Source organism: Hemiscyllium ocellatum, chromosome 23 (genome assembly GCF_020745735.1).
Source record: "Hemiscyllium ocellatum isolate sHemOce1 chromosome 23, sHemOce1.pat.X.cur, whole genome shotgun sequence".
Lineage (NCBI taxonomy): Eukaryota > Metazoa > Chordata > Chondrichthyes > Orectolobiformes > Hemiscylliidae > Hemiscyllium > Hemiscyllium ocellatum.
Window position 1 is genome coordinate 8,285,602 of NC_083423.1, and position 12,066 is coordinate 8,297,667.

Here is a 12,066-nt window from a genome sequence, read left to right on the forward strand (position 1 = left end):
AATGGTATTCCATCACCAAGTCACCCTTTATCTACACGGTGGCTCAGTAGTTAGCACTGCTGCCTCACAGCACCAGGGACCTAGGTTCAATTCCCACCTCGGGCAACTGTCTGTGTGGAGTTTGCACGTTCTCCCCGTGCCTGCGTGAGTTTCCTCTGTGTGCTCTGGTTTCCTCCCGCAGTCACAAAGCTGTGCAGGTTAGGTGAAGTGGCCATGCTAAATTGCCCGTAGTGTTAGATGCATTAGTCAGGGGAAAATATTAGGGAATGGGTTACTCTTCAGAGGATTGGTGTGGACTTGTTGGGCCGAAGGGCCTGTTTCCACACTGTAGGGAATCTAATCTACACCCTTTATCTTCCTTTGACCTCCCTCAGAGTCAGCTCTCAAGAGTGGGTTAGATGTATGATTATCCTGAACTATTTTTTGTTCAGTGTTTATATTTTCCCCACATCACCTGTGGTTGTATGTGCAGTGACCCACTGAAAAAGACACCATTGTGCAAGAACTTTACTCTATATTGTCCACCACCAGGAGAACAACCATGTCACTAATGAAACAGTGACAAGCAAAGCCTGATAAAGGCAAAGCTTCCCTAAAAAAAAGTGAAGGAGACTGTAAGGACTAAATCAAAATAGTGTTGGAGATACAACAGTTCTTATCTGTCAGCCAGGGGGCCCTGACTGGGGTTGTTAACCTGGTCCAATCAGAGAACTCATATTCTATGAGGTCCACCTGGCTAACCTCATTACAATCACTACATCGTCCTTATTACAAAAAATTTATGACCTATTAGAATATCATATTATGCAGGGCATATGTTTACTGGCACCTTACAGGATTGGGCCTGGAACGTGTTGCATAGAGCTGTCCAGGACAATGCAGTGTTAAGTCAATGTAAGGATTCCCAAACTACCTGTAATCTCTAGACTGGAAGAGGTTAGGTTTCACATTTCTAGAGAGTGTGAGAGTTACAGACCCTCTTCCATTATCAGACGGGGCTTGCTCCCCAATTTCAGATCACATTTGAGTCAAATGACCCTGTTGTTTAGCTACCTGGTACAAAGAAGAGCAAACAGAACAGGAGATCTCCATTTGGGGCAGTGTCCACCAGAACAATTGAAACTTTCCACAGTTACTATATAGAGAGGAACCTGGATTATCCGAATATCAATTATCCAAATATCTGATCATCCGAATATCTGATTATCCGAAGGAGATCTCGGGGTCCCGATAGAAACATTACATCAAGAATGTGTTTCCAACACTGATCGCATCTTTTGTTCACAATGATTAAACAGGCACCATCTCCAAATCATAGACCTTCCACACTCTCTCTCTCCCACACTTTCCCTGGAGTTCTACAGAGGGGTGTACCCTAAATCCCCCCTTCCCCAGATGATCTCTCCAGCATTGTCCTGCACAGGACAAAGGTGGAACCTGTCAAAAAGTTGCAGTAAAAAGTTTGTGTGTGTGTGTACGTGTGTGCTATTTGGAGACTTATCCACAAAGGCAGAAGCAGCAGTCTTGTTGTTGGTGTCCAGTCCAACTGCCCCAGAGAGGGGCGGGGATGGATGGGGTGTGTGGGGTGTGCGCACCGGGGGGATGTTGTACGGGGTTGGACCGGGTTGCGGAGTGGGTAGGGAGGACCGGGGTGCACGGGGTTGGGGGCGACCGGAGGGCGGTGTTGGACGGGGTTGGAGGGTGGAGAGTGGGTGGGGGGCGGTGTTGGACAGGATTGGGGCAGGAGGTGTGTGGGATCAGGGGCAAGAGCAGCAGCTCGCAAGCGATGTGCTGCTGCCTTGTCTCCTGAACGGGGAGTGGACTTAAAAAAACTCCAAGGCCCAGAGGAAAGGCATTGAATCGATTAACCGAATAATCGATTATCCAAACAAAATAGTGCCCGCCCACCTCGTTCAGATAATCAAGGTTCCTCTGTGTATAATTCCATGATTCTAATCAGCGGGCACCTTGAGGGATTGGACTGCATTACGAAACATGGGAATTTGTACTAATCTCAGACATTGGGTCTCCTTTATAGTTTTATTTTGTTTTTGGTCAATACCTTGTTCAGTTGCAGTAACAGTTCCCTACTTATATATAACCTATTCCTTTTGCAATAAATGTCAAATTTCCATTTGCTTTCTTTATTATCTACTGTGCCTACTATTATTCTTGTATACAGCTTCGATATCTGCAGAATCATGAATGGTATTGAACTTGCTCAATTATAAAATAGCATGTGAAAATAATAATATAAATACATAATATAACCACAGAGAATTATCAAGATTTACTGAAGAAGTGGTCATGGCTGACAAACCTATTAGAATTCTTTGAGGAGGTTACAATTTGGAATTTGCAATGGGATAAGAGTTCCTTCAATAAAATTTTGTGATTCTATCATTAGCTGCATGTTGGAATGGGTGAATGATATGGTCAGACATCTATAAGCAGCTTCTGTTTAAGTACAGTCATTAAGGTAAAGAAATATACCTGTTTGATTTTTTTTCCTGCCATCGAGGCACTTGTATCTATCACAAAGACCACATTCTTTGGAACTGGAGGCAGATCCTTAGGTGCAAAGTAATGAACAAAAAACCCATTTTGAATCTGTAAAAAAAATTATAAAATCTCAACACTTGACATGATTAATAGCAAACATAAGTAATTTTCTGCATCATCTGTATTTGTAACACAAGTAACCCTGTATTGGTGACAATGTGTTGAAAAATAGCTACTGACCTATGGATTTACAATGGCTCTCCTTCACTGGGATCTGAGCATTGCTGGCAAGCTCAGCATTTGTTGTCTATCTCTAGTTGCCTTTGTGAAGATACTGGGGAGTCGCCTTTTTGGGTTACAGCAACTCCTGTAATTTGGGCACACCCACACTACTGAAAGGGAATGAGTTCCAATATTTTGACCCCCCATATGCGGGTGGTATTCTCTTGCACTTTTTGCCCTTCTCCTTCTAAGTGTTGAGGTTGCAGGTTTGGAAGCTGCTGTAGAAACTAACTTTGCTAAGTTGCTGCAGTGTACCTTATGGATGCTGCACAGTGCAACCATGGGCAATAGTTTTGGAGAAGGTTACAACACATCCCTTTACAGAGATTGTCTCACCAATCTGTACAATTCTGGTCTCCCTGTTGTGAAAGTTGAAAGGGCTCTGAAAGGATTTACAAGGATGTTGCCAGCATTGGAGGGATTGAGCTTCAGGGAGAGGCTGAATAAGCTGGGGCTGTTTTCCCTGGAATGTCAGAGGCTGAGGGGTGACCCTATAGAGGTTTATAAAGTCATGAGGTGTATGGATAGCCTGAACAGTTAGGTCTTTTCCCCAGTGGGGGAGTCCAAAACTGGGGGACATAGGTTTAAGGTAAGGGAGGTAAAATGTAAAAGGGACGTAAGGGGCAATTTTCTTTCATGCAGAGTATTGGTGTGCCCAAATTTTCACACACTGCATGTATGGAATGAGCTGCCAGAGGAAATGGTGGAGGCTGGTACAATGACAACATCGAAAAGGCACTTGGATGTGTATGTGAACAGGAATAGTTTAGAGGGATATTCGCTGAACGCTGGCAAATGGGCCTAGATTAATTTAGGATATCTGTTGGGCATGAATGAGTTGGACCTAAGGGTCTGTTTCCATGCAGTACATCTCCATGACTCTACTGTCATAGGTGTTATGACACAAGTGGGACATGAATCTTTGTCTTCTATCAAGAATGCTAGCATTCTTGTGTGTGTGTGTATATATATATATATATATATATATATAAATATATAATATTTCATGTTATAATCTCTATCTGTTGACTTGTTCACAATTGACAATCTCCTTTGCATGAGCCACATTCACATGTGAAATATAAAATATCACAGCTGGAGACAATAAACATTCCCTTTTGAATCTGCAAGCTGAGGCACATTTCTTTTGAAGAGTTGAGAATTTGCCTGTTTTGACCTGAGTCTGATATTCTTGATGATTACACTAGGAGTTCTATGACAAAGGTATTGTAACTTCCGTGTCTAACACTTGAATATTTCTTTCATGAGCTAAGATGGTGAGCTGAGATTTATGCTGACTCACACTGCTTGCTAAACTTTGATGAGGAAACTTCATGTGATTAGCTTTTGGGCAAAAGTAACCATTTCCCAATATCAACCAGCTCCTGATTTTGGCACAATGGCATTTATTTACAAATGGCACCATCAACATCCAAACCAGGGTAGAGTAAACTCATCTTGCTAGGGAAGGAGGGAAGAGAAGGGTATGTTACAACAATAGTGGCCTTGAGGTGAGGATGAGCAAGATATTTACTGCTTACAATTATTATCCAAAAGTCCCTGCTGGAAGTGGTTTTGAAGTTATCAATGGGAACACAACTGGTTTTGGTTACAATACATTCTGTTGTTGAAAAGCAAGTTCACATCAGAAACCTTTGCAGAGTGTAAATTTTAGTACCATTACTGTGAAAACGGGAACAAATATTCTGGGCTTCACTGTAACCCATTGAAGAATGTCTATCTGGATGCGTTAACAGAAGGTCATTCGAACAATTTCAAGAAGAGTCAATGACTTCGGGAGAGGATGGGAGGACAGGAAAACAGATAAGAAGAGAAGAAACAAGTAGAAAGAAAGTGAAGATGAGGACAATTTGATCTTATTGGGATTTCAGAAAATAGACTGGCTGGGAGCTTGGGGGGGTGGGCTACATAAACACAAGTCAAAGATGCTTGGAATTTAACTTAAAACTAGTTTAAAAACAAGCTTTTGTGGTGAGGCATTGCAGATGCAAGGTACACACGCTTGTTTTAAGATCTATAAATAGCTGAAGCAGAGAACCAAGTTAAAGTGAACTTATCTGATTTAAATGACATCTCTAACAACACTATAGAAATTTGCTGAAAGTGGACTCTCTGGAGTGTTTTATAAATGAAAACGTACACTCGTGGGATACGGTGATCACAGAATCAGGAAGCCAATAAGAGTATTACCTGAATATCACCAACTCCCAATTCTCTGTTTACATCATATCTCAGAATGAAGTCACCCAGAATTCCATTCTCAGCAATTACTACTTGCTGGTTAATTGTTGGGGCAAATCTGATGTGGGCTGTTGTTGTGGTCCGGTTGACTTTGGTGGATGGTGGGGGTGAGGCTGAAGCAGGACAGGTGAAAAATATAGAATAGTTTAAATTCACTTTAGAACTTGAAATGTGTATCTGTCTAACAGTAGCGCAATTCTGGAAAAGAAAATGAAAATTAATCATTTCCTGATTTGAGGATGTGAACACAACACCAACTAATATCTAAATATACACATTCCAAAATGTGAGATCTCAACTCTCAATGCTTTTAAAGTTGTGAAGTTTTCATGATCATCATTTATCTTGATATCATAAAACTTATAGGCAAATATTTCATCCTTCTTTCACCAATAATTATTTACGGAATTTATTAAACCTCATGCATTCAAGGTATAATGTTAAATACAGGTGAAATAGAATTATTTTTTGTTACATAGAATAAATTTTGAGTTGCATTAAAGTGAAAATTTACCCTATCCACTCAATAGACTGTAGTTTTGTCAAATAAGGCATTCTTCAAATAAGACTACAAGAGTAGCAGCAGAAGTAGGTCATTTGACCCATTACTTCTGCTCCAGCATTCAATGAGATCATCGCTGATCTGCTAATCCTCAACTCCACTATCCTGCCTTCTCCCAATAACTCTAGAATCCCAGATGAAGGAGTAGCGCTCCGAAAGCTTGTGATTTCAAATAAGCCTTTTGGACTATACCCTGATCTTCTGTGACTTCTGACTTTTGAATCCCTCACTGATCAAAAATATGTCTACCTCAGACACAAAAACAGGAATTGCTGGGAAATCTCAGCAGATCTGGTAGCATCTGTGGAGACAAAGCAGAGTTAATGTTTCGTGTTCAGTGATGCTTCTGTTCTGGAAAACCCAAATGTTAACTCTGTTTTCTCTCCACACATGCTGCCAGACCTGCTGAGTTTTCCCAGCAATTTGTGTTTCTGATTACCAACATCCTCAGTTCTTTGGTTTTTCTGTCTATCTTGTCAGGTAGCTACCACACTCAAATAGCTACCTGATGAAGGAGCAGCGCTCTGAAAGCTTGTAAATCCAAGTAAATCTGTTGGACTATAACAGGTGATGTGTGATTTTTAACTTTGTCAATCCCAGTCCAGCACAGGCGCCTCCACATTATGACAGGTCAATCAGAGATATATATTTAGCTGGTCTTGGCTCAGCTGTTCATGAACATTCAGATCTGACACCCAAAAGCAGGCTTTCTATTATTTCCTAAAATGTATATAAAATGCAATTTGTTTTCTTTTCTCTTGTTGGTGAGAGGAATTTGACTATACAATTAAAATGGAGATAAATACCACTAATATACTCTATACAGTTTGAATGTAGGGTTGAAGAGACCATAGATAACAAAGAAGATTGGGTAATTATTCTGCATCATTGCCAGTTCATTTGTAATGCCTAACTTTGCTTGTATCAGTGCAAACAGCCTTTGCACCATTATCACAGGTACAGTTATATCTTATAACAATTATACACCCTTCCTCCATATCCATTACCATCTCCCACACCCTTATGACCTATTTTGTATGGGTTTCTCCCAATACAGCCAACCTTTTTTCAATCATTTACACTTCTTTATCTCTCTCTCTCCCTCTCTTTCTCTCTCTCTCTCTTTCTCTCAGCTTATCATCAGCAATCTCTTTGTTTACCTATTCCTTTTTTCTCTCACTCTCTCTCTGGGCCTGGTTTCCATGTACTTTATTTACTCCCCTCTGCCCTGTTATCAGCATAACTATCACTCTTACCAGTTATTTTCAATTTTAAAAAGTGTCACTGGACTCAAAACATTAACTCTGTTTTTCTCTCCACAGATGCTACCAGACCTGCTGAGTTTCTCTGGCAACTTCTATTTTTGCTTTACAATTATAGCTTCACATGTAATCAGATGCTAACTGTTTTCAGTTGAAAACAAGTAGATAGAAATGCAGAAGAATTACATACAAATATATAAATGGAGTGAAATGCAGGCTCATGGACAAGACAGGTCCCATGAAGCATACTCTTTCTAATATGATGTACAAAATTTAGGGGGAAAGTGAGGACTTCAGATACTGGGGATCAGAGTCAAAAAGTATGGTTCTGGAAAAGCACAGCTGGCCAGGCAGCACCTGAGGAGCAGGAGAGTTGACATTTCGAGCATAAGTTCTTCATTAGACATTCCTGATGTAGAACTTATGCTTGTAGAAACATCAACTCTCCTGCACCTCTGATGCAGCCTGACTGACTGTGCTTTTCCAGCACCATATTTTTCAGTCAAAATTTAAACAACAATTCATTCTTCCAAATGTATTTCACTTTCTTTTATTTTTGATTCATTAATTTGTTATCACATGGACTGAGATACAGTGGAAAGTGTTGTTTTGTGTGCTATACAGATAGATCATACCATACAAAGTACCTCAGGGCAGCAGAACAGAGTGCAGAATACAGTGTTGTAACCGCAGAGACAGAGAGATCAGAATTAATATTTGAGTAATCCATTCAAAAGTTTGATAAGTGGGGAAGAAACTGTCCTTGAATCTGTTCATATGTGTATTCAAACTTTTAAATCTTCCGCCCAATGGAAGAGGGTAGAAGAGAGTATAACCAGGGTGGGAGGAGCCTAGATTATATTGGCTGCTTTCCCAAGGCAGTGGGACATATTGATTAGAGTGGTGCTGAAGGGCTTTTGAAGGGCATGATGAAGGGCTTTTGCCCGAAACATCGATTTTCCTGCTCCTCGGATGCCGCCTGACCTGCTGTGCCTTTCCAGCACCACTCTAATCTAGACTTTGGTTTCCAGCATCTGCAGTCCTTGTTTTTAAACTAGTGGGACATACAGGTAGAGTCAATGGATGGAATGCTGGTTTTCATGATGGACTGGGCTGTATTCATGACCCTTTGCAGTTTCTTGTGGTCTCGGGGACAGCAGTTGCCACAGCTTACTGTGATAGGATGCTTTCTGTGGTGCATCTATAAAAATTAGTAAGAGTTCTTGTGGGCATAACAGAATTTCCTTAGCCTCCTGAGGAAGTACAGAATTCATTCATGGATTATGAGCATCAATGGCTAGGCAGTGTTTGTAGCCATGGAGATTTTTGATCCATTAGTGTGGCTATCTCGACCATTTCCGAGGGCAGTAAAGAGTCAGTCACAATGCCTTGGGTCTGGAGTCATATGTGACTCCTAAATATCTATGGGTGGTGTCACAAAAGTCACTCCTCTGATTAAAAAATATCAAATTTCCCGTTCTTCCTAAAAGTCCGGAGTCACACGTTGGACAGTCAGGGATAGTAGATTTCTTTCATTAAAGAGCATTAATGAGCCAAATGCTTTTTATTAATTTTATATTCCAGATTTTATTAAATTCAAATTTTACCACCTGCCATGTTGGAATTAAAATCTGTGTCCAAAGAACATTAGTCTTAAGCTTTGGATTACTAACTCAAAGGACCCCATGACACCATGTCTAGCGGTGATGACACAAAAGTAACTGCTCTGGTTAAAATATATCAAGTCTCTTGTTCATCCTACAGTTTGAATGGAGGAGGAAGACCGATTATTTCAAAAATTATTCTATTGCTTATTCTCCAAAATAGAGTACTGAAAGGAAAGGTCTAAAAAATGATAAAAAAGGGAAAGGAGGAAGGAAGTGTGATAAAAATATTCAAATACTAAGGACCATCAATTAATTAGTTCTCAAGTATTTGAAACATAAAATAATGCTCATGAGAAGAAGCAAACTTAAGACCAGATAAATATTTCCATATCCTTATAATGTGCCTGACTAACTCAATGACTGAACCTTCCTTTTGATGATCTTAACACTACTTTGCAAACTCCATTGTAAATTATAAATTTATTACCATCTCAATAACTCTGAACCACTTTTCTGAACAATGTACATTTAAGTCACTTCTCACAGTACTAATTGATGCAAAATGAGTTACATTTGCTGGCACAGTACTCTGTTTAGTTAACTGTAATACTGTTTAATGAGATCAGATAGTCATCTATAATTTCCTATTATCTTTCTATTTTCTCTGTTTGAATTGTATTTGAATATTAAGTCACTTACATGCATTTCAATCTTTATTACCCATATGTCAGTCTACAACAAAACATTTTTTTAAAATAAAATCAGCTGTTAACGGTTGGCTGACAAAATGAATATTCCAACTAACCATTTAGATTTCTAGACAACAAGAAATTGCATTTACTTAGCGTCTTTCACATCACTAGAGTCTTTTGTAGCCAATGAACTCCTTCTGAAATGAAGTGTCTGATGTTATGTAGAAACATACCACCAATTTGAATACAGCAAAATCCCAGCAACAAAGTGGTGACAAAGTAAATGTATGTTAAGTAGTGTAGGTTGAAGACCATGCACTGAGATTTCTTCCCTATTCTTGGTTGTATACTGCTGGGAGATCATTTGCATTTATTTAAGCTTGTGGACTGGGCTTCAGCTTAATGTCCCATCTGTGAGACAACACCTCCAACAGTGCAGCACTCCTTCATTATTGCACTATTGCATCAAGATCAATGATGGTTTCCAAGACAAAGTAATTCACAGCTGAAATCCACATACAGTGTCTCTGATGTGTCCGATGACATTCAATGAACACTGACCATTAGGCTTCACCAACACAAAACCAATGAGCTGCTGATATCAATGACGCTGGTAGAATCTTCAAAATACTGGCTAAATTGGATGCTGACGTCTATGCTTGGCGCTGCAAGAGTACGGATGGGATCAGGGTAAGTCACTAGCTCTGAGCCTCACATAATATATTCTCTTTTGAATTAAGGTGGACCACTCAGAGAAGTTGCACTGTGTTGCCAAACATTAGCATATTAACAATCAAGAGAGGTTAAATACTCAGAGGAACAGATTTGCAATCACTCCTATTGGCTTTTACTTTGTTGTATCAACCAATGCTGCTTAGCAAAGAAGAGGGAAATTAACAGAGCTACACTGTACCCAGTGGCAACTGACATTTCAGGGTGTCCACTGCATACTCTACTGTATTCCTGGAGCAAGCCTAAGTCTTGAAGGACATGGAAAACAAATCCTTTGATCACTATTGTCTAGTTGGAGGCTGGTCCAAGTGACAGTACCATACCCTCCATTCCAGATAGGGCAAGGTAGCTGGTCCCAGATACACCCCAGCTGAAACCCGAATCTCATTCATGCTGTTCACACCAACATGATCCACACTGACCATCCCCTCATCAAGAAGTAGGTATCTGACTACATGAAGGATTTTTGCCCGAAACGTCGATTTTTCCTGCTCCTCGGATGCTGCCTGACCTGCTGTGCTCTTCCAGCACCACTCTAATCTTGACTCTAATCTCCAGCATCTGTAGTACCCACTTCTGCCTGTTTGACTGCATGTTGTGGTCTGGAGTATGAATAGCAATGGTAAACGTTCTAATATTTTTCTACTACATGATAGAACAGGGATCTCTCCCAGTCTAACCGCCTGCCAGTGGTGTGTGTCAGAAAGAGTTACAAGTCTGCACTCATCCTATTTGGCTGCATAATGAACACACCTTCCTTGGCCATTAAGTCCTGGAGTGGGACACAAACCTGGAGTTTCTACTTCAGTGTTAAAGACAATACCCACTGCACCACAGGATCTCAACAGGAAACAGTATCGAGAATACATGACAAATTAAGAAACCTACTAAACAGTTTTCAGAAAAATGATAGCAGCTAGATGTTACAAACATTATGGCAAAATACAATAATTAAACTGAATTTGAATATAAATCTAATACACGTCACTTAACAAAAGTTCATTTCAAACTTGTCACTGAAATGTCAATATCCCTCCTTGACTCTCTGTACCTTCAAGGTGTTGACTGTTCTGCTTGCTGTTTCTGAGCGGTGCAACTTCCAGAAAAGTGATCCCAGAAGGTTCTGTCAAATGGATCTCTACCAGGAGTTTCAGAATGATCTGCATGGGCCTGACACTGATCACGTGTCTGTACTGTCCTAGACGTCTCTCCAACAGTTCTTCATAAGTCAGCAGGAATAGTCCTTTGGTCCTTGCAGGCAAAATTACAGTAACAGAGAAAGTTTCCATTTCATTGTCCCTGTGTCAGGGAACAAAACAGTATATGTTAGCGTAATCTACAATCTGAGCCTTGCATTGTTTTGTAGCATTGGACTATGAAATGATTAACGATTTTGCTTGAAGACTACAGAGATTATTCTGTGTTATCATGTGAGTAGAAATTATGACCACGATAATTTAAAGTGTATTTGTACAAACCATATCACAATCAGTACATTTTGTGTTTTAATGATTTCTTGGCTAACTATTAATCTGGGATAATTTCATTGTTAACAGAATCAATAGGATCACTGTTGATTTGGAGACAGAACTGCAGCTAAGACGTCAATGCCAATTGTCAGATAAATGGCGGAACACAATTAGAATTTTAAAAAGTAACCAGGAAAGGGTCAAAGTGACAGCCTACATTTGTCAATGAGATAAAACATCGCACGGGATAAACTTAGCTAAAGCCAACCAAATGCAAGGTTTAGCGTCAGATATTCCATGTAGATCCTGTTGCCTTTTGTCTCTACTCAGTGGTTAGCACTGTTGCCTCACAGCACCAGGGACCTGCGTTCGATTCCACCCTCAAATGACTAACTGTTTGGAGTTTGCGCATTCTTCCTGTGTCTGTGTGGGTTTCCTCTGGGTGCTCTGGTTTCTTCCTATAGTCCAAAGACGCACAGGCTAAGTGGATTGGCCAGGCTAAATTGCCCATAGTGTCCACGGATCAGCAGTCTAGGTAGAGTGGCCATGTTAAATTACCCTATAGTGTCCACGTATATGCAAATCAGATGGATTAGCCATGGGGAATGGGGGTTCCTGGGATAGGGTAGGGGGTGTGTCTGGATGGGATGCTCTTCAGAGGGGCGGGGTATGGACTCGATGGGCTGAATGGCTTGC

At 40.4% G+C, this 12,066-nt stretch overlaps 1 protein-coding gene across 3 annotated transcripts in view; it reads right to left on the reverse strand.

Moving 5' to 3' along the window:
• The window catches only part of itih5 (inter-alpha-trypsin inhibitor heavy chain 5), a 61,153-nt gene that overhangs the window by 26,486 nt on the left and 22,601 nt on the right, over positions 1–12,066 (reverse strand). For 2 of the 3 annotated variants that reach the window (XM_060843099.1, XM_060843097.1), the window contains 3 exons: positions 10,953–11,200; positions 4,996–5,159; positions 2,494–2,610 (listed from right to left, as the gene is read on the reverse strand). In XM_060843099.1, coding sequence (XP_060699082.1) covers positions 2,494–2,610; positions 4,996–5,159; positions 10,953–11,200 — 529 coding nt within the window. The remainder of the gene's footprint in view (positions 1–2,493; positions 2,611–4,995; positions 5,160–10,952; positions 11,201–12,066) is intronic. The other variant, XM_060843098.1, reaches the window with a different exon arrangement.